At 40.2% G+C, this 23,336-nt stretch overlaps 1 protein-coding gene across 1 annotated transcript; it reads right to left on the bottom strand.

Annotated features, from left to right (window-relative positions):
* Window positions 1–1,349: 1,349 nt before the first annotated feature.
* Window positions 1,350–22,760, bottom strand: LOC104655450 (putative cyclin-Y-like protein 3). Its single transcript, XM_010354877.2, has 7 exons — window positions 22,740–22,760; window positions 16,105–16,205; window positions 10,959–11,010; window positions 10,245–10,364; window positions 7,541–7,707; window positions 3,010–3,172; window positions 1,350–1,463 (listed from the first exon to the last, which is right to left on the bottom strand). Exons 1-7 carry the CDS (start codon window positions 22,758–22,760, stop codon window positions 1,350–1,352), a joined length of 738 nt encoding a protein of 245 aa, XP_010353179.2.
* Window positions 22,761–23,336: the final 576 nt, after the last annotated feature.

Raw genomic sequence — 23,336 nt, 5'->3', positions numbered from 1 at the left:
CATCTTAGATTTCTGCCCCCAACATCTACCCTTGCACTAAAACTTGATCTAACATCTAACATTGGTGGGGATCTGGTCTTCTTGTAAGAAAAAAAATAGTCTTAGAAAGTGTTTCCCTTATAGTCTCTGAGGCAGTTGATCCTCAGCACTTTCTATTTTGGAAGCCAGAAAATTCTTTCTTGATTGAAAAGGGGGGCAGTCCTGTGCACCACAGGATTCCCATTGTGGACTGCATGTCAGTGGGTGCCATCAGTTATTACAACCAATGTCTGAGCAAGCTTCCTCAGGATGCAGAAGCCACTCCCATGAGAACCGCTGCTCCTCTCCATATGTGAACAGACTGACAGATGCAGGCAGCACCAGCAATCTCTTGAACCACTGCAGTGCACTGGAAAATGTGAGTTGTGGTGTTTCCCTGTGTTAGAATTATTGAGGGGTTTTTGTTTTGTTGACAAGTGCTGAGACCATACAATGCACCAGGGCAAAATTAGCTGGGAAAATGATCTTCTGATAACATTTTGAACCCAGATGTTCCTCCTTTGTTGTTTTCCTGGAACTGGGTAAATTCAGTTTTCACTTCTGTAGCTCCCCTAACAATCCCAAGGCCTGGTCTTCTGCTGCTTCCCTAGGTGGTGTGACCATTATCAGTCTGGGGGAAGATGAGCTGATTTCATCTCTTCCTTTATAACCATGACATGGGGGGCCTCATTTCACACACACAGATTCCCTCCAAAGACAAGATGAGCAGGCCTGAGCTACCCTGGTGCTTGGAGTAATGACAGCCTGGCCCCGAGGCCACTCTCTTCCCACCATTGTTGACTTTTGGGCCATCATGCATTCAGTGCCTCAGTGGACAGAGAACCAAACCCATGTGCTTTCACAAATCTGGAGCCAATTCTAAAGTTTTTTGAGCTCCAGCTCAGCTCAGACCACTGACACCTGCTTGAGAGTATGGGTGACTGTGGACACCACTGGCACCTGCTTAAGACTGTGGGTGACTGTAGACTCTGAGTTGGGATGTACTGCATCCATGTGACACTCTTCCTCCCCAAGAGTTGTTCAGGAAGGTGGTGCCCTAGGAATGCCATCTGGAACCAGTGGAAGAGGAAGGGCAGGAAGCACCTGGCACCCACTGTTCATACCACCATGACCCATCCACAGTGTGGTAACTGGGAGATGTTTCCTCTTGATGGAAGATATTTCCTCTTGATGAAAATCCTAAACACTAACAATAACAACAAAAAACAAAAAAGAAAAAAAGAAAATCCTAATTTTTTTTCCAGCAGGACAAGTATTTTCTTGTCTTTATAGTTGAGAAGTTCAGGATCTTATAAGGCTAATTTCTCTCTTTAAGATAAGATGGCATTAGGGCACCGAATACCAATGAAATTCATGCTGATAGCCCTTTTCACAGCAGCGGCATCTTGATGCAAGTCTTTGTATTCACACGGCCGTGACATAGCCTAGGAAAGTCATTCAAAGAGAAAACAGGTACAATTTTTAAAAGGGTTCCAACATTTTTAAAAAGGCATTGCTGATGAGAAGCCACACATACAGATTTCTTTAGATGGTTCCTTTGCAGCTGCTTTGGCTGAGGTTTACACTGCCAGGTCCTGAGGATGCTACTCCCTGCCCATTCACTAAGGTGAACTCCTTTAAGGGCTACGAATAGATTGCCAGAGCCAAGAGGAATTTATTTTATTAAGTTATTTTAAAATTGGGCTCATTGTTTGATGATACTGTCACATAAAAATAAAATAGGACTCCCAAAGATTTCAAGAGTATTGTGACAAGCACCTAACAACAATATCATCTGTTACCTGTGCACTTGTTCCTTCGACATAATAAACATGCACTTGCACCAAAACATCAATTTACTCAGCAATTCAAATTCTACCCAATCCTGATAGTTACCAAATACTCAAAGCAAATTTTAATGAGGCAAGTGTGTGCTGGGCTGTCTGGGAACATCCAAGAAGTCTCATGACTGGAACACCAAAATATGCTACTTTACTTGCATATGGTGGTAGAAAAGTGTATTATTCTAAAGTACCACCAAGATACCAGAGAAAGTGGCAATTTTAAATATGTCAATTTCAGTGGTAATTTTCCTGTATGCTCACCAAGAGTCATAAGCCATAAGTCATACATTGCCCCATGAAAGTTACCATTTTCATTAAAAACCCACGTCCTTCCTACCCAGTATTTGAAACACTGGCACCTTATACAGTCTAAGTACAAGTCTCTCAGCCACTTCTGCTTTGTCTAATAAACTCATGGGACTGCACTGTGCTATATACAGTAGATGATAACATGAATTTGCAAACTGCACAAGTAAAAGACAGTCAAGAGCGGTAAGTGTACTGTGTGTGTAGATATAATTAGGAATACAATTGCATTTATTCACATATTGTTATGTGAATGGGTAGAGGTTAAAAATAAAACCCATTAAGAACAGACTAATTTTAATTAACAATATGGTCACTGCAGAAAGGATATAAATAAATTCTTAAGAATATGGATCCTTGACCAGGCATGGTGGCTCATGCCTGTATTCCCAGCACTTTGGGAGACTGATGCGGGTGGATCACCTGAGGTCAGGAGTTAGAGACCAGCCTGACCAACATGGAGAAACCCTGTCTCTACTAAAATTACAAAATTAGCTGGTGGTGGTGCATGCCTGTAATCCCAGCTACTCAGGAGGATGAGGCAGGAGAATCGCTCAAACCTGGGAGGTGGAGGTTGCAGTGAGCTGAGATCGCACCATTGCACTCCAGCTTGGGCAACAAGAGTGAAACTCTGTCTCAATAAACAAACAAACAAATAAATAAATAAAAGAATATGGATCCTTGTATAAATCATAAAAGAAATATGTTGCCAAAAAATAAGTTTTTTGGTCTGTTAATTTTAAGGCTTTCATTTTCCTAATGGCTACTTAATATGATTTTGTCACAGAGGCTGGCTTCTGTGGCTGATGGTAAACTCTGCTAAGTGACTTCACATCCTTACCTTCAGTCTCTGGGCTTTATCTTTGTGAAGAAAATGAAATAGAAAATACACGTCATGGTCATTTGCCAAGGCACGCAGGTCAAAGTAATATTTTACATAAACACTGGCAGACACATGTATATTAAACTCAAGTAGCTCCAAAAAACACTTCTCCATCTTGCTCCTGGGGTAGAAGAAACACAATTAAACCAACATAGGACAGTTCTAGTCAAGTGAGTTATCTTTAAAAATATCCTTCTGAGCTACTAGGATGCTCTAAATTCTGTTTTGAAACAAATAAAGGCTGCCTGGTTGGGTTCCCACACTAATGTCCAAGAAAAACACAGCTGCTTGGGGTCTCTTCTGCATCCCAGCACCCCAAGTTTGGGATGAGGGAAAGGTGGAAGCCTCTTCTGCATTCATGCTGCTGACTCGGAGCTCATTCTTCAGAGTTCCCTTAGGGCAGCTGCACAACTCAAACTCCATGTTCACTCATGAGCCCCGCAATAGCAATCCCATGAGAGGAATGACGGGTGCCATTTATTAGCTCTGAAGGATCTCCATGCATTTTTACCAGGACAACAACAGGAAGGGGCTTACTGAAGAGGAGATGCACCAGCAAGAGGACTGGGCGCATCACCATTGCCACAAATGGACCCATGGAGAACCAGCCTATTATCTCAGAGGAGGAAAAACACTAAAGCTACAGGGAGGATTCATCCCAAATAAATACATAAGCAAGCTACGTTCCATGGCAACAAGAATCCCCTTCCCTCTGCTCCAACACACAAGGCTATGTCAAGGGGGCATAATGCAAGATTCTGCTCACCTTAGTACTATGAAGAGGTGAAACTGCCACTATGACAGGGCAAGGATAATCTTTAATCTTCAAAGTTTGAAAGGCAGAAAAATCAAGGAGAGATATTTTGGCTAGACTAAATCCATTTTATGATGTGATTTCTAGTAGGGCCCTGGCCTTATACATGCAGTGTTGCTCCTAAGTTGGGAATGTAACCCTGAAGTGCTCGATGAGCATCTGTCACCCCTGGACAGAATGGGATGTGGGGAGTTGAATGCAGTGGGAGAGGAAAGGGCTGGGAGACGTCCTCTGCCACAGGGTCATCCAGCAGCCCTCACCGAGGCTAAATTAATAGGGACACAGAGTAAATCTGGGTGCTTTCAGAGTAACCTGTGTCATGAGTTAATTGCTTAAAAATAATCAGTATCTGAACAACACATTTGGTTTCTTGGGCTGAAAGCTTTGATATTTTACCTACTGGCTAAGTCAACAAATGCTTGATGTTTTCCTGTAAGGGGGACAGTTAGACCACGAGCCAAGATGTGGTGATCTCATTTGCTGAACTTAAAACCCAGCTGAACCTACTTCCAAAATTAATTTCCTTTTCACATGTCCATAAGTCTATAGAAATGTAAATCAAATAATATTAGAATAGACAGCTGATCAGGACCTGACTTACTACAGGAATTAATAGCACTTCATAATCCCTTTTTATTTTCTCCACTAGTACATTGTAACTGTGTAGAAATACAGTACTTCACAGAATTAACATGTCTCTTAATAGAGGTTTACTCACTGAAGAAAAGCATTCTGTACATAGAATATGCATCTTCTGGGCTCTGTGGTTTTTTATAATGGCCAGATGATTGAAGAGCATAACCTTTACAGACACAGCAAATTTTCTGAATAGTGGCTACTCAGTTTAACTTACTCTTTAGAAAGGAAAGATATTCTAGGAAGACATACAGATGTTGGAAATTTTTAAGAAAAATCCGATAGACACCAATTTTTAACTATTAAATTTACACTCAAAATGGGACCATTGCAAACAGTCAACAGCAGGGGACTGAGACAAATGTCTATTAAATGCTTTGACATATGCTTTTCAACTTCCCAAGATCATAAACAGAAGCAGCCTGTTCAGAGCATAGCTCCTGGTGTTTCTCCGTTCACACAGCAACAGCACTGTTTGGAACTGGTCTTCTTGGAGCTGGGCTCTGCCCCACTGCTCCTGGAGCTCACTTCTGTGGAAACCTGCACAGATCCCTGCATGCGCTCTGATCTTGTGACTAGAACTCAGAGCCCCAGCCAGCTGAGCTGTCGGTTTTGAGAACAATTCAGCTGTTCGTGATTACAAATTTGAAACTGCCTTTGCAGAAATTGTAACTGAGAAAATCATGACAATGAAAGAGAGCTGATCTAACTGACTTTATCTTGCTTCTAACCTCCAAGCTGTCCTTGCTCATTCCTAGGCAGAGGCCAAACTAACTTCAGGAGAAAGATAGTTTATAGTTTAGCTTGGAAACCAAGACAGTAACAGCCCTTTCCCAAAACAAACCTGCTTCCTGCCTGGGGACCGGACTGCCTTTCCAGGACTAACAAATTAGCCACAAGATTAGAAATTATGGTTGAGGAGTCATGTGGCTGAAGCCTGCAAGAGTCTGAACCTCCCCATATTGCTCCTGGGAATAGCATCACTATTGCTAAACCTAAGACCAGAACTTGAGATATTTTGCAGACCCTGTGCTGGGATCAGATGGCACCACCTCAATCAATAAACTTCACTTATCTGGTTTTGTGGCCCCCCACCCAGGAGCCGACTCAGTGCAGGAGGACAGCTTCAACTCCCTCTGATTCCATCTCTGATCTGACCAATCAGCAATCCCCTCTTTCTGACCCCCTACCCACCAAATTATTCTTTAAAAAAACATCCCAGAGTCTTTGGGAAACTAATTTGAGTAATAGTAGCACGCTGGACTCCCATACAGCTGCCTCTGTGTGAATTAAACTATTTATTGCAATTCCCTTGTCTTAATAAATCAGCTCTGGCTAGGCAGCAGGCAAGGAGAACTCAGGCAGTCACAAATCTTGCTTTCTTCAAGGAACCAGTTTACAAAAGGATGACTATGATCAAAGTCACTTTAGCATTTGGAACTTCCAAAGTACTTCCGTTTGTTTCAAATCCATTTGCTGTCACACTTTTTCCTAAAATGGCTGTCAGAAATATCACCATGATCACTTCATTTATACTATTAGCAAAGTGGTGGCAAAAATGGTTTTTTGTTTTTCTTTTTGAGACAAGGTCTGGCTCCTTCACCCAGGGCTGGAGTGCAGTGATGTGATCACAGTTCACTACAGCCTCAACTTCTCAGGCTCAGGTAATTCTCCCACCTCAGACTCCCAAGTAGCTGGGACTACTACAGGAGCCTGCCACCATGCCCAGCTAATTTTTAAAAAAAACATTTGGTACAGACAGAGTTCACTGTGTTACCCAGCAGGACTTCAACTCCTGAGCTCAAGCGATCCACTCACCTCAGCTTCGCAAAGTTCTGGGATTACAGGCATGAGCCGCTGAGCTCAGCCGCAAAGTGGTCATTTTTGAACGTAGATATACTCTGAGGTATACCTACAATAGACACTATATCTTCAATTGTAGACATACACTGAGGTGATTGTGAATGACAGTCTTATCTGGAGTCATAAGTAAAAGTCACAACACTAACTCGTGCCAATGCCTGGCATGATCTTGATCTGCTGCTGCTGCTCAATGTAAACAAAACTGCTCCCTTGTCTTGCACAGATGCAGCCTGCACAACTGTCCTCACTGTCTAGTGGGCATCCAGGAAGGCTCTGCTGGAAATGCCTCCCTGCTCACCCTGCCTGCCAGCTCCAGGGCCCTTCCCTTCACAGCAGTCATGAGGTCATATTGGAAGGGAGCCCTGGTGAAGCTGTGTTTCAGTGTTGTGTTTGTGAATCTGGGAGGAACCCCATGACTCTGTAAGGCTCCTCACACTCTCATGGGCAACTCCAGGCCCAAAGAGTGCTGCTGCAGATGTCTGAGTACTCATGGAGCCTTGTGAGTGTGGTGGGCATGGGGTGATGCCCCAGAATGCTTCTCACACTGCGGTTGGTGAACACAGGAGCTTCTAACTCATCAGACCAATTTCCAAAGACATGCAACACTCTCAATGGGGAGGGACCAGAGCACAGGAATCTGTGGCTATTTAACTTCATTTCTCAAGGTTCCTATAAAAACAGATCTTCAGATAAAAGGGGGAAGAAAGGACCAGCAAAAGCAAATACACAATGGGTGACTGAAGTTAAAGCCATAACTTTCCCATAGTCCAGAGGCCTTATGACCTTAACAGTGGCTAATTATATCAAAGGCCAGATGTTTACCCCTTAAAAAGGGACTGAAGCTGGCAGGCAGCTTCTCAAAAGCCATAAAGATATTTACTCTACCTTATCATTCTGATAGTACACTTGGAAGAGGTTTGCTAGAAAACAATCAGAAAAATACTTTTCAGTTTATCAAGCAGGTTATTACAACAATAACACATCAAGACCTACCCATTACTGCTGGAAAATACAAACTGTTACACTAAAGCTGGATAGAGAGAAGTTTGTGGTCTTATACCTATTTCCTTTATCTGCACAGTAAAACCTATAAAGATATTTCTTACAGTCTTAACTTAGAGAGCAAACGAGGCATGGAAAATGGTTACAAAGATCACCAAAATCTGACAAACTCACATGTTCTCAACTGCAACGTCCTGGGGATTCTGGCTGTCATCCACACTCCACAGACCACGGTTTCTCCAAACCTTGGAGGCAAGAAGCATGGCTCCATGGATAATCTTTTTCCAATTAGTAGGACAAAGATCAATTTTAGCACTAGTTAAAAGTCGTTCGATGTACACCTGCAAAATAGAGTGCTGGTCTTTGATTTCAGTTCAGTGTAAGTGTGGTGATAAGAACATTTAAGAATGAAAGATTTCTTCTGGTTTTGACCAGAAAGTAAGTGCCTTTTACTCTTATGTTCTGCAGAGACTTTGCTCAGACAAAGCAAGAGGCCAAATCACAGTCATAGTCAGATACCTCTGCAGCCTACTCTGCCCATGGACATTTCCAGCCCAATTTTGGTCACAGGGATGACTGGACATTCCTGGGCATGAAGAGAGGCACCATCAGCACCTTCACACTCATGAAAGGCAGCACAAACTCAGGCCCAGTGCAGATTAAGGTTGTTCAGGAAACGCTCCAGTGCCATCCGTGTGCTGTGTCACACCTGGCTGGCAGGTAGATAGGAATTTTACAGGTGTGCCATGCTTGAATATGTAACACCCAAGTGATACTGTCTTCTCCTTTTCACAATAACTAACCCACTCTTGGGACACCAGCTGAGGAACTGTGGGTCAAGAGCGCTTCCCAATGCCTCCTGTGCAGACAGCATGACAAGTGCAGGTCTCTGTGGCTGAGAAATAATCTCCATATTCAGTGCTTGATAAGGAACTCATGTGTATGAAAGGAGGGTCCTGCTCACAGCCCCTATTTTCCACGTCTCCATAATCACTTCATGAAAATTCATTTCTTGTCCTACAGTATCTGAAATTCAGTCAATTCGGTTGGCTTGAAGGCAGAGACAGTTGTTGGCCTCTGTATCCCTGGAGTTCCTCTACACCTGCCAAGCAGTTTGTGAGACAATCTCAGGAAGTATTTTCTATCTACCCAATCTCTATCCTATAAAGAACTGGGTGAGGGACCAGCTGAGTGAAGGTGGCAGAGGTGAGCTGGGAGGCATTGCTATCCCAGAGGGTGCTCTGCAGAAGAGTATGTCTCCATGCTACTTGATGTCTTTGTATCAAGACCAAAGGAAAACAGTTCATTTTAAGAGAGTTCATTTATTGTCTGAGGGTTATCAGATTGGTGGCTCAGATCTGGCAATGTTCTCCAAACTCAACTGTGTTTTTAAAATCAAATGGCTCTTGAACATGATATGTTCTTATGAGAGATTCTGCTCCCTTTCCCCCAACTCTGTACTATCGAGTATCCTAGGAATGACCCTCCCTCCCCGAGTTCAACTCCACAGCACTCATTAGAGAGCACTTAAACAGCATTGGTGAGCCCTCAACTTCCTGTCACCTTTACTAGTAAGCTGGACCTGCTGACACCAATACCACTTGTCCTCCTGGGTCAGTGAGGAAGTTCCTTTTTTAACACCAACTCTTCTATCAGCACGGTGGATCCCATCCCACTATTGCAGAACACTGTTCCCCAAATCACCTCTTCTTGAAGACTTTCTCCCTCTCTGGCAGAGATTTCCCCCAATACAAATGTGTTTCCTGTTCCCATCCTGCTCCCCGCAGCTCCCCAGAAGTATCCTCTCATTTGCTCACAGCATCAGGCCCTGTTGCCAGCTCCTCACCTCTCATCTTTCCTTAACCCACCTCACCCACCCCCATCACTCTCCTGAGACTCCTCTTGCCAAGGTCCTCAGAGTCTTGACACCTACAAACCAGAGCCCTTCACCCCAAGGCTCCACTCCCCAAGCTGGCCCTAATCTTGTCCAAGGAATTGTCATTGGCCTAGCCCCTGGGGACTAATACTTACATGCGAGTTACCCTGTTCCAATCTGTGTGCAAACACTCTGTGCCCACCTTCACTGGTAGGCTGCCTGCTTCAGATTCTGAGCCGCCATGGGTCACGGCTCACCTGTATCACTCTAGTTGCTTCTTGGTCCTCTTCTCTGCCCCAACCTTCCTCCTAACTGTGGTCTACTCTCCTCAAGCCATCACCATAACCTCTTAAATGAAGAACACTGCACTCCACTGCTCAAGATCTACCATGAGTCCCCTCATCAAACTGGAATAAAACCTGAACTTCTTCCCATGGCCTGCAAGCCAAAGGGCTCTGTGAGCCATGGCACTGCCTGTGCAGCCTCACCTCTTCTGTTCTTTCCTTAATTCCTGCCACCTCACAGGCCCCTGCTGTTTGTTCCTTGAACACACATGAAACATGTTCCTATCCCAGTCTTTGCTCTCATTCCACTGCCTGTCATGCCAGAACTCCTTATTATCCTCGCTTTATAGTCAGGTCACTGTTCAAATGTGACCTCTCTAGAGAGGCTCTTCCTCATCATTCTCAATTAGTGAGCCCCTCCCATCCCTCTCTCTTTATCCCTCTTTATTGTTTTGCTATATTGGAATCTGTTGAAGGAGAAACCAGAAATCTCTCCTGTTGCCTTTAATAGCAATTATTCTGTGATAAGAAAAACAATGGCATCATTTTAAACCATAATGATGATTAAATTCAAATATGTGTATTTACTTTGCTTGTACAGGTTTCTCTTAAAAGATCTGATGATAATTTTAGGAATCTACTTTTGGTTAGAAACATGGCCATACCCTGAGTAGGAGACCAGTTGTTAAAGATGCTTTATAGATAAGAAATATCTTACCAAAGCTACGATTGCACGTGGAGCTGTTAGTTTTGTGACTTGAAAAAGAGTACAGAAATATTTGAAAATACAGTTGCGTTTGGGATCATCCTCGAAGGATTTCCCTGGAGAATTTCCTTGCTGAAAGAAGAAAAAAAGGCAATATAAATATCCACTCAAGAAAACTTTTTAAGTACTCTTAAGATGGCAGTGTTCCCATTTGTGCCAACATGTCCCTTAAAATAATTTTGATGGCATAAAATGTCTTTTAGTTTTCAAAAATATAAACAATGGGATCTTAAAATATTTTTGGTTTCCTGTAAACAGAGATGCTGAGGTGGTCCTGTCACCATCATATGTCTGAAGAAGGAAGTTTTAAAATTTTTATAGCATTTAAACTGATTTAAATTTAAATTGTTTTCTAATTCTATTCACAGAGATTGTGCATATTTGTCAGGACTATTTACAAATGTTTATATTGTTTGCTGCTATAGAAAATTATCTTTTAAAATGACACATTTTGTTATCTGGATGGTATATTCACTCCCCTTAGCGCACTAATTAAACAAAGCTGCGAGTCAGCTCTTACTCCAGCATGCCCACTTGAAACACTCCTTATATAAGATGATTAGACACAACAGAGATGAGACTTAAAGGTGGGTGATTTTGACTTCAGCATGAACTGAACACAACTCTATGAAACAAAAATAGAATCTCAAAGAAAGTGTCACTTACTGAAAGTGGATGTATTGGCTCATCAAAAATAGCCAGAGATCTATTTGCGTATCTATAAAATAAGAATGTGCATTTAAGAAATTAATTTGGGAATTGTCAACATCTTAGTAAAGTATCTGCTGGGAGTAGGGCATGGAGGGTGGAGAGAGATACCTCATGTTTGCTTTGGTAATATTCGTTCACCAAAACAGTTTTTGCAAATTTTTCTCCTGGATCCTGGCCTTCAGAGAGTTTCTTGACCTCTTTTTCTTCAGCACATAGTGTCCTGAACTGTGAAGTCTTTTCTACATGGATGATCCAGATTTGCCTTTAAATATTGGCCCCCACTAACAGGCAATGGTAATAAACTACATCTGTTTTTACCCCCCTACCCTCATGCTGGAACACAAGAACACTTTATAAAGCAGTAGTGGTTGGCAATAAAGTTTTTAGAGCTTTTATTAAATGTGAATGAGATTCAGATTTCTCAACTATTTCTTTATCATACTTTTGTCATATTTGTTTAAGTAGTTTGAGTTACAAACTTAATTGCCTGTTTAATTTAAAAGAGGCCAGTCTTTAATGAACTTTAAAAATCTAACACATTGCTCACTTAGGAAACCAGTGGTTCTCCAAATGTGGTTTGTGGACCCTGAGATTCCCTAGGAGACCCATGATGTCAAAACTTTTTTTTTTTTTTTTTGAGACAGGATTTTGCTCTTTCATCCATGACGGAGCACAGTGGTACAAACATGGCTCACTGCAGGCTTGACTCCCTGGGCTCAAGCGATCCTCCTGCCTCAGCCTCCCAAGTAGCTGGAATGAAATGTGCACACCACCATGCTCAGCTAACTTTTAATTCTTTTTTGATATAGATGGGGTCTTGCCACATTACCCAGGCTAGTCTCAAACTCCTGGTCCCAAGTAATTCTCCCACCTTGGCATCCCAAAGTGCTGGGGTAACAGGTGTCAACCACCACCTATGGCCCCAAATGTTCTTATAAGAAAATTAATTAAACCTGAGAAGCTGCTTGAAAATAAAATATAAAAATAATTTATTACTTTCTAAAAGTAGTAAGACATCGCTTGCTTTCTCACTGTTCAACACTTGTAATAATTACATAAAAGCAAAAGTGGGTAAAACTGCTGGTTTCTCAGTATGAATAAGGGCCATGGTACCGAATTATACTAGTATTCATTCTGCTCTTCACCACCCTTGCAGTTTTTATTAAAGTAGCCAGCTTCACTTAAGAATGTCCTTGATGAAACAGTAAAAATTAATGGTGTTATTAAATCTTGACCTCTCTTTTTAGTACTCTAAGTAGAAAGTTCACATAAAGCACTTCTGCATGCTGAAGTATGGTTAGGTTAAAGAAAAGCACTTGTGATTTAACTGCGAGCTGAACAAGCCAGTTTTTCACAGAGCACCATTTCTATTGAAAGTATGACTCACTGTCATTCTGAAAAAGAAGCCAAGTGAGTCTGTCATTTCAAGGAAAATAACAAGTACTTGTTATCCATAATAAATCTAACGCTTTCAAGCTAAAAATCAGGACTTGGAAGACTCATACCTACTACTGTGAGCTTGACAGCATCTCAATCTGTGAAGACATTTTTATAATCGTGGTGATACTAATGAAAGTGAGTTTTTACACTATACATAAACATGAATTAATATTTTCCAAATAGCCAATGCATAATATAAAAGCCAGTAAAGGGAAAGATCCATTCAGTGTACAAGAAAGATCAGTGAGTATTAGTGGAATGAATTCATTGATATGTACAATCCCATTATAACTATTTTAATAAATCAGTGCCTGTGGAGTTTTGGTGTGGTTAAAAATACCCACAATTACCTGAAAGCTTTAAAAATACCCCCTTTTTTTTGTACTATATATTTGCATGAGGCTAGGTCATCTTTTTAGTGCTTCTTTACAATAAATTTCAAACAAGACATAAGCAAATACACGGTGGGACCCTCAATAATTTCAGAGTGAACAGCGTCTTACAGACCAGCCCACAGATGACTCACTTTCACACTGTGAAATATGCACTCTACAGCTTATGTCTATAGTTAACACCTAACAGCGTGTGTCGTATTATACAAAGTGATGAGCTGGAGTAACAAGGCAGGTTTTCAAAGAGCTCACCTGTGCTTTATGTTGTAATATATTGCCAAAGTCACACTGTGGAGGGAAAAAAAATATTTTTAACTACTGATTTTATCACTTGTTTGGCCTGAAGATATGTTTTTAAAAGGGGGAGGAAGGAACGCTCCCAGTGGCCCTGAAATCCTCTTGTTCAAAGTAGTACTATATGAGCACTTTTCTTTTCTTTTAGCTCTCTGGATTTATAGCAAAAATAGGAGAACCAAACTGCTAGGCAATACGCTGTTAGAAGACGTTTCTGCCGATAGTTAGTACATATACATAATTACATATTTTCCCTGTCATTTGCTCTTCTATCCATAGAACCTGTAATCTTGTGCAAGTCACTTATATCCATGTGTACATATGCTTATATTTAAGCCATAAAGTAATGTTTTACTTTTTAAGCGGCTAGGCCCTGCATTTCAACTGATTAAGTTCACCACCACCTACTCATCCGTTTGTCATTATTTCCCTAAAAGCACATCATCAGTGTGCTTTATACCAATTAAAGTAATTTAAAATAACCTATGCATAGTTATTAGCAGGAAATTTATTAGTAAACATAATGCACACAAAAATCAATGATACTTGTAACTATCCTGAAATAAGCAGCACTAAACACACAGTGTAACACCACATCATACAATATTCATGACAGATATTTCCACATTCGTTTAAACAAAATATTAGTGAACAAATACAACTCTTCAGATGCATGTTACTGTGGTCCTAAGTCATCCTCGATGTTGTGTGTCAGCAAACAGGGGCTTCTTCTGGATAAGTTCTGTGCTTCCATTTGCCCTCAGCATTTAAAATGAGGCTCAGAATAATTTGAGAAGGCAAATTTGAGTTGTAAAAAGTAGGCCTTACAACATTATTAGCATCTAAGATGGATATTTCTATAGTGCCTCAAACAGTTTCATCTCCAAATTGATTTTAAAATCACAGGATTTGAAGTTACATGCTGAAAACACCACTGAACCTTACATGACACTCCATGAACCACCCATTTTCCAAATAAGAGAACCAAGACTTCAACCTAATTTGCCCAAGGTACCCACATAGTGCTTTTGTGAACTGCAGATGTTCACAAAATCCTATGGTATGGTTTCAATTTAAGCATATGCACACATACATAGAAATGACTCACACAGTCGAAAGGCTCTATGGGCAGAAACAAGAGCAAATGACAGGGAAAATGTGTAATTTATACCATCACTCCTCCATGCAAAAGAAGTAGTGGCCCCCATGTTTGCTGCACACTGGATCACCCAAGGAGCTGTAAAAACAGCCTCACCACCAGCTGGAGATATTGTGATTTAGTTGGCATTGGACATGATTCGGGCATCAGGGTTGTTGGTAAAGTTCCCCAGGTGATTCCAATGTGCAACAAAGTTTGGGAATGACTGAGTTAGGGTTAAGGTCAGAATCATCTGGGATGCTTTTATTCATATAATGGTGCCTCGCATACTTAAGCATTTTTCTAAAAGGCTTGTGAGTGGCCAGAGATGGAGGGAATGTGGAGCTGGGAAGATGCATGTGTTTGCAGACATATATTTTGAAGAAACATGTATACATGATTCTAATATGGCCCAATCATCCCTCTGAGAACAATGGACTAGTAACCATGAAAAACATTTTTCAAAATCTTTCCAAAAAGCCAATTTGCTGTATTAATTTGCTGAGTAAACCATTATTTCATCAAAAGTAAATATACCAAATGATCCCTTCTAAAATTTGAGAGCAAATTAAAACTAACTGTACTTCAAAAATAGACTTCTAGGCCAGGCATGGTAGCTCATGCCTGTAATCATAGGACTTTGGGAGGCTGAGCTGGGTGGATTGCTTGAGCCTAGGAGTTTGAAACCAGCCTGGTCAACACAGCAAAACCCTGTTTCTAAAAAGAAAAGAAAATTCTATTTTAAAAACACTTGTAGGAATTAGGCTATGCTGGAAGAAAAAGCAGAACCTCTACTTGTTTGAGCAAGGTGAAGCTTAAAAACTCCTTTTGAATTGTATACTGAAACATCAGAATCTTTTGAAATCAGAAGAAACCAGGGACTCTAGCCAAAACAGAGTGGGTTTTTACTTAAGGCTGAATACAAACATTAAGCGATGACTCCATAGAGGCCAAAGCTCAGGGCTTTAAACAATGGTGGAGTCCAGTTCCTGCTGAAACACAATTTGATCTCAATAATTGTTATACATGAGAGAGGTAAGTGATATTATTATGAGCATAACTTTACCATTTATAATTAAAGTAGTAGTTACTGACAAATTAGCTTAAAAAGGTAGTACACTGGAAACAAAATTAAGCTTGTAAGCTAGTCATGGTTATTGACTGGAAAGTTGCTAGGGATAAGGACATTAATATTCTAAGGGAGTACCTCTCAAACTGTTTTCCCGAAAATCAGCACTCATAATCTAAGGAGATGTTAATAATGTTCCCTGGATATCTCCAATGGAACTGGGCTTTGTTGTGGGTTTTTAAATAAACTCGAACCCATCGTTCGAGGGTGCTTTGAAAAGGCATGTCTGATTGTGGCCTATGAAGTGCTCATGCATGATGGGAACATTTAAATGCAGATACACTACAGCACCACTGGAGGACAAGCCGTTGCTTCTTCCAAGAGTAGTTTCCAAAGTAGCACCCATGGTCTTAGGCCTCTAGTCCATAAAGAACTAATGATTTTTCCAGAAACATCCAATAAAAGGCACCTCTCCTTCCCATTAGGTTCAACACTGTCATAACATAAATGCATCAAATGAATAGCTATGGTTTTTCTGGGGTTGCTTATTTGGTAACTGGCTTTCTCTTCTACCACACAGTGTCTAAGATTAAAAGAGAAACAGAAAATTCATATTTAGGTCCTGGAAATCCATATATCATTGAAATCAGTTTCTTAAACTGCTTGCTTAAAAGGGCAACCAAATGGCTGAAATGATAGAGGATGGCCGGGATGCTTTTAGCATATTGGGGTCTGTCACTCAGCCCTTGGCAACCTCATCGTACTCACCTTTCCAGTGTGTGTCTAAGATCAGGCTTGCTGACTGTGCTGTTATCTAGCAATATGGTGGAACATGAGCTGTATTTTCTATCAAGATGCCATGGAGGTATCTGAAGGAGAAGGAAGATAGAGGAAAATGTATACAGCAGGCTGAACCTACAAAAGTGTGGGCTTTTTACCTTAGTAAAAATGTCAAACAATAAAGCATTAAGGTATTTCTTATATCCCGTGACCTGCCTGAGTGTGGTATCATGAGCAGCTCTATGGGAAACTCACTGGAGGTGTGTAACTTCTGCAGATGATGTTTGAGAACTGGGTTATAAAATTCTGCCCTTACTATGATACCAATCATCAAACCTGGAAAGCCTCTATTATGAATTCCCTTTATAAATAATGGGAAAAGTTTAAAATAAGATTTCCTGTTTTTTTTTTTTATTATTATGCAGTAAAAAGCAGCTGAGATTTTCTATTTCTTTTATTCATTAACTACAACAAAATGTCATACATTAAATAAGACTGGCACAAGAGCATTTTTACTGCAGTAAATAAAGACCTCATACTACATTCACTAAATTACTAATCCTAAGTTACTCATTCAAGAGACAGTGTGATGGAACCAGCGTTTTAGAGTCAGAGACTCTGTGTGCCAGGGAGGCTCAGTGACCAAACAAGTCAGGGGCCATAGGTTTCTCTGGGCCTGTTTCCTTGGGGGAAGATAGAAAAAGTACTGCTTTAAGATGCTCTCACATCTAAAAATCAGGTGATGGAAACAACTTTGGGAATTTAACTTTCACTTCATGTTTACATAAGACTGCTGTTACATTACTCAAATGAGAACTTCCAAGAATACTTTGCATTCATTTCAAAAGTTGATTGATTTTATACTGTAAGTTATTTGACACACATCATGGCACTGTCCTTGTACTTGTGGCACTGTTCATGTACCTGTGGTCTCCCACAAGTACATGAAAGACAGGGTAGGGAGAAGATCTAGTGGTTGTTTATAAAAGTACACAGCATTTGAAAACTGCCTGTAGTCATTAATCAGAAATATCCATACAGTCTAACACCATTTTGCTTGTTTCAGATGCTTTTTACTATAAATTCACTTATTTCTTAACAAAAATTCCAGATGTTTTTGAACAATATTACTATTTGAAGGACCAAATTCTCCTTCAAGGTAGAAATGTTTTAACTCTAGCTAAACTCTTATGTCTCTTAAGCGATTCTATTAATGTGTATACTTTACATTAACAGTGTATGTGTCAATGAATACACTTTGATTGTCTCAAAAAACAAATATAACATGAAAAATGAAAATGGACTCATTCAGATACTTCTATTCAAAGTGAAAGAAGGTATCCCTTAAGGTCACTACTATTAGGGGAAATACAGCATAATACTACATGATAATAAAACTTGATTCTGAAAAAAAGTCTATTTATGAGAATAAAAAGAACAGGAAAATAATACACCAAAACACAAACTAATTGGTACAGCTTTAGGTGATATCTGTCCTCATTTTCTTCTATTTAACATTTCTTATATTGAACATATATTGGATTGTTGATTTTTTTGAGAGGAAGTCCTGCTCTGTGTCCCAGGCTGGAGTGCAGTGGCCTGACTTCAGCTCACTGCAACCTCTGCCTCCCATGTTCAAGCAATTCTCCTGCCTCGGCCTCCCATGTAGCTGGAACTATAGGTATGTGTCACCATGCCAGGCTAATTTTTGTATTTTTAGTAGAGATGAGGTTTCACCATATTGGCCAGGCTGCTCTCAAGCTCCTGGCCTCAAGTGATCCCCCAAAGTGCTGGGATTACAGGTATGAGCCACCGACATGGTGACTCTCAGGATCACTTTTTTTCTCCCCACTTTTTTACAACACATGTTTCAGATATTTTTAAAATAATTAATGACTTTTAGCTAACTTAAAAATTTCTAACACTTTGTGCACTAACAAAAACAGCTCCATCTATGTTGCACAGCAATGGGACCACACAGCATGTATGGAGTTTGAATAGAATTTTTACACAAGGCCTGAGTGGAAAAGTGTAATATGCTTATTGTAGGTGTAAATAGAAATTGTCTGAATTAATGTCATAATTATGCCAAATTTAAACTTAGATTTACACTTACATATAGGTTCTAAATTTGGATTAAATATGATGTATTGACCAGAAATTTACTTTCTCTTATTTCTGAAATCTCATTAGTATTAGTCATAAAATAAACATTATACACAGGACCAGGAGACAGGATTGATGGCAGATGATTCTGAGTCAATGCTGCAAGGTGAAAAGCAGACAGAGGAGTGGCAACTGACATGGAAGCACAACTTTGGAGCTGACAGGGAGTGACTTGAATAGAAACAAGCAATATTGTTTGTTTCGAAGAACCCAACCCAGGCTCCAAACTCAGAGGCACATGGTACCTGGGAAGGTAGGGTAAAACATACAACAGAAGCCAGCAAGGTCATCTGTAAATTTGTGCCTACAGCCCCAAGTCCACCTCTCCTCTCATAAGGAATTTGGATGTGTATTATCTGGATATATTATACCTGAGGGTATCTGGGCTCAGATCTTTTATTCCCAGGACTAAAACCTGTGAAATGGGAACAAATTGAACACACAAAATGAAACTGCACCTTCCTTCCCAAACCTGCTTCTGGAAAGCCAGCAGCCAGGCTTGCACTGCCAAGGCAGAAAATTGGGAGACCCTTCTTGGAAGAAAACTGAAACATCATACCCTCACATAATACACTGATGTCCCCCATATGAAAAGCTGGCTCGACTTCCAAATCGCCACAGTGAGACCCCTCAGGGAACAAAGGTCCTGCTTCCAATTAGAGAAAGTCAAAAACCGCCACATTTGAGACATTTGAGGGAAGCCTCCAATGAGAGATCAAAACAATAGGAGAAAGGAATTCCTGGGACCAGTAAAAATTCAGGAGCAAAACTGTTTTAAAAAATATTAAAATATCGTTAAGGAGTTAAAAAAACATCAATAGAACAGTTAGTGCAGAAAGTCAAAGAATCTCTAAGAAGCAGAACAAAAGACAAATTGGAAAATAGGAGAAATTAAAGATCAATACAGAAATACTGGTCTAGGAGGCCCAACATCTGAATCATAAGAATACTAAAATAATAATAATAAAACAGAGAAAATAGGAAAATTCTCTAAAAGAGATAGTCTGCAGACTTAGTGGCCACAATAGAAGGTCCCCTCCAGGCTTTATTATACAATTTCAGAATCCTAGAGATAGAGAAGGTCCAAAAAAGCTTGAGAAATGTAAGAATTGGTTACGTATGATGTATCACACAATGGTAACAGTTTCAAGAACAGTATAATGAAAACACAATAGAAAATTGTCTTCTGAGTCATGAAATTTAGTTTTCACTCTAGAATTTTACACTCTATAACAAAGGAGGGGTTTTGAGAGAGGCTAGAACTCTATATATGTGTGTCCATGAGCCTTTCCTCGGAAACTGTGCTCCAGCACCACTGGGGAGTAACACAAGACAGAGGGCAAGGCACAGTATAGGACCCAGGGATCCAACATGAGTGGTAGCAGAAAAGTTTGAAGAGGGCTCCCAGGCAAACAGGCTCAGGACAGCCTAGGGAAACATAGACTATCCTGGAGGAGGATAACCAGAGGCCAAGGAAAGTCACTTCAAGAAAAAACATGGAACATATGTTTTAGTAAGTAAAATATTATTTTTTGATAGGCATGTAACAAATATTACAACACTTGGGGAAGAAGAGCTGTTAAAAAAAAAAAGGCAAAGGAATACAGTCAGAAAATTAATTCCACACACAAAATAATGAAGGATGTGAAAACAAGGAGCCAACTGGGGTCTAATGGTCGCATTTGGCTTTATGAGCTATCACAGGCTAGGAAAAAGGGGGTTATCTGGGGGAAGTGCAGAAGAGTTTACATTTAAGAGAAAGAATGAAGCATGTACAAAGATGAGGCACAGTTAGAGTACTTTATGACTCAGCAGTGAATAATATGTGCTTTGTCATAATCATGTAAATACCAATTAATTATTTAATAAAAAATGTGTTAGAGGTGGGAGAAAGAAACAGGGAGGTAAATAAGGTTGCAGTGGAGTGAGGAAGTTACGCTTTCACGTGCTATGACAAGAAGTCAGCAGAAAGTGTTGAAGAAAATGGACTTAGCTATTCTTTATTTGATTTGATTTAAAAAGATTAATTTTTTTTTTTGAGACGGAGTCTCACTCTGTCACCCAGGCTGGAGCGCAGTGGCACGATCTCAGCTCACTGAAACCTCCGCATCCTGGGTTCAAGCAATCCTTTTGCCTCGGCCTCCCAAGTAGCTGTGATTACAGGCTTGCACCACCACACTTGGCTAATTTTTGTATTTTTAGTAGAGGCGGGGTTTCACCATCTTGGCCAGGCTGGTCTTGAACTCCTGACCTCGTGATCCACCAGCCTTGGCCTGCCAAAGTGCTCGGATTATAGGTGTGAGCCACCGCATCCAGCCAAAAGATTAAATATTTAAGGCAGATCTTTATTTCACAACCAAATTATGTAACTTAAATGTCAGACATCCTTAAAAATGGGCACAGTAAACCAAAGACTTTCCTGTATAAATCTGATGCTTAGGAAAATAGAAGAGATTTAGAAAATCCACCAAAAAAGGATCATGCTAACAGCACTGGCTCCCTGTTAAATTTTTAAGGAATCTTGACAGACTTTTAATTCAAACAATTGATTTCTTAACTTTTCAAAGGCTTACTTACATGATATAGGTGAGAGGTTCTCTTTTCTTGCACTAAGAATGAAAAAAAAATCAATTCTGGCATAAACACCATAGAATAAACGTAGTTGCTAATCATCTGATTATCACTATAGAAAATGCAACAAAATTCCATTTTAAATAATTCTTATCAACAAAATTAATAATTTAAATAATCTGGCATGATTAATCTCATAAAGTAAAATCTAAAAACATAGTTTTATTTTTGACCTAACAGATATTCTATTACATAAACCTGAAAGAATCCCCATGTACATGAGGAAAGGCAAAACAAATTAGGGAACATATGTGCCCTGCAAATCTCATATTGAAATGTACTCCCCAGTGTTGGAGGTGGGGAAGTGTTTGGATCATGGGGGCAGATCCCTCATGAATGGCTTAGCGCCATCGCCTTGCATCGCCTTAGCGCCAGAGCAGGATGAGTGAGTTCCTGCTCTGAGTTCATGCATAATCTTCTTGGGTTTTTGTTGTTGTTGCTGTTGTTCTGAGACAGGGCCTCACTCTGATGCCCAGGCTGGAGTACAGCGGCGTGATTATGGTTCACTGCAACCTTGACCTCCTGGGCTCAAGTAATCCTCTCACCTTAGGCTCAAGAATAGAAGGGACTGCAGGTATGCACCACCACACCTGACTAATTTTTAAATTTTCTGTAGAGACAGGAGCTCACTATGTTGGCCTAGGCTGGTCTCAGACTCCAGCCTCAAGTGATCTGCCTGTCTCAGCCTCCCAAGTACTGGGGTTACAGGCATGAGCCACTGCACCAGGCCTGATCTGCTTATTTAAAAGCATGCGGCACCTCTCACTCTCTCTTGCTCCTTCTCTCACCGTGTGAAAAATGACTTCTTCACATTCCACAGTGATTATTAGCTTCTTGAGGCCCTTGCCAGAAGCAGATGCTAGCACCACACTTTCTGTACAGCCTGTAGAACTGTGAGCCAATAAAGCCTCTTTTCTTTATAAATTATCCAGTCTCAAGTATTCCTTCATAGAAATGCCAAAATACAGGACAGATGAGAAATTCAGTTAATAAAAAATTTACCTATTGTACATCTGAACCCCTAAGTAGTAGTGTTTTCTGATTCTACATTTACACATAGTTTACTTTCATTACCAGGATCCAATAGCTGACAGCTCTAAGAACCAGTTTCTGACCAGGAGCCAATCTCCAGATGCACTAGAATCCCTGCAAGCATCCCAAATGAATTATCGGGCATCTATTAATATATTACTGAAAAAATAAATGGGTCTTTACACAACTGAAAAGTAGCCTATCTTAAATTCAAATGTTAAAATGAGTGTGCCAGCCTAATTGAACATGGCATCCTCAGCACACAAAATCATTTTGTTCTAACACAGGTCCGAAAAATAAAAGCTACAAGGGGGAATTCAGCCACGCTTCGTTCCCTACAATGCCTCCTCCTTTGAAGTTGAACTGGTCTCATGGACACACATTTCTAACTGCTGAAGAGATGAGGACAGGGGGTAGGTTTTCTTCCACTTTCATACACTCTATCTGTGAGAAGCCCATGGCTCCAGAAGAAACTGAGAAATACAACAATCCTAACTGGAAGTTACCAGCTCAAGACAGGCAAAGTCCACACAAACTATGAAAATGCAGGGGAGAAACCCATTTTGTATTGTGCAGCATTCCCTCAGATGTTATTACAAAACCCCCACTTCTTGTATTGCTACTGTTGAAATTAACCAAAAAACATGATGTATGGCTTTTTTGAAAATAAAGTAAGATTTCACAGAATGTTACAAAAATAAGCAGTAGTGCAGAAAAATTCTACAGTTCGAATTCTCTTCCTAAAACAAGCAGGATATGGATACTTTGCAGTACTTTCACACACTAAGGCTAACCTGGAAAACAGCACAGGCCATGTTTACATTTCCATTACATTCAAGTGAAAAAGTTCTGAGTAGCATGAACATGGATGTGATAGGCTCATGTGGTTAGAGCATTGTGCCAAAAGGAGGCCAACAGCACAGATTCAATCTAGAACAACAAATTCTTTTGATTTGTTCAAGTGAAATCCAAGCTGTAGCCTAAATCCTATCACGCATCATCAAAATGTACTCTTTGGAACAAGGGAAAAACGGCAAAGACCTATGAAGAAAAAGGTGTATATCCATAACTACTACACTAAATCATGTGGCCAATTAATTGCATTGATAAAAATGTTGCCAAAGGTGTAAACACAAAGTCTGCAAGTTTCCATGAACAGTGACAAGGAAATTATGTCACATATTAACATAAGACAAGTAAATATATTAAAGATTAAAAAATTGTAACTACTATCTAAGTTCCTCTAAATACTTTCTGTAATACACAAAACAGAAAGTTTGTAGTTTTTTGCTTGGAGGAAGAAACAATATTGTCTTACCACTCATTTGATATTTTCTCAGGAAGAGTGTGCTTTCCCTTGGATGATCAGAAGCAAAATCTGTAGAGGAAGA

This window comes from Rhinopithecus roxellana, chromosome 20, assembly GCF_007565055.1.
Source record: "Rhinopithecus roxellana isolate Shanxi Qingling chromosome 20, ASM756505v1, whole genome shotgun sequence".
Lineage (NCBI taxonomy): Eukaryota > Metazoa > Chordata > Mammalia > Primates > Cercopithecidae > Rhinopithecus > Rhinopithecus roxellana.
This window is presented reverse-complemented; position numbering and strand designations above follow the sequence as displayed.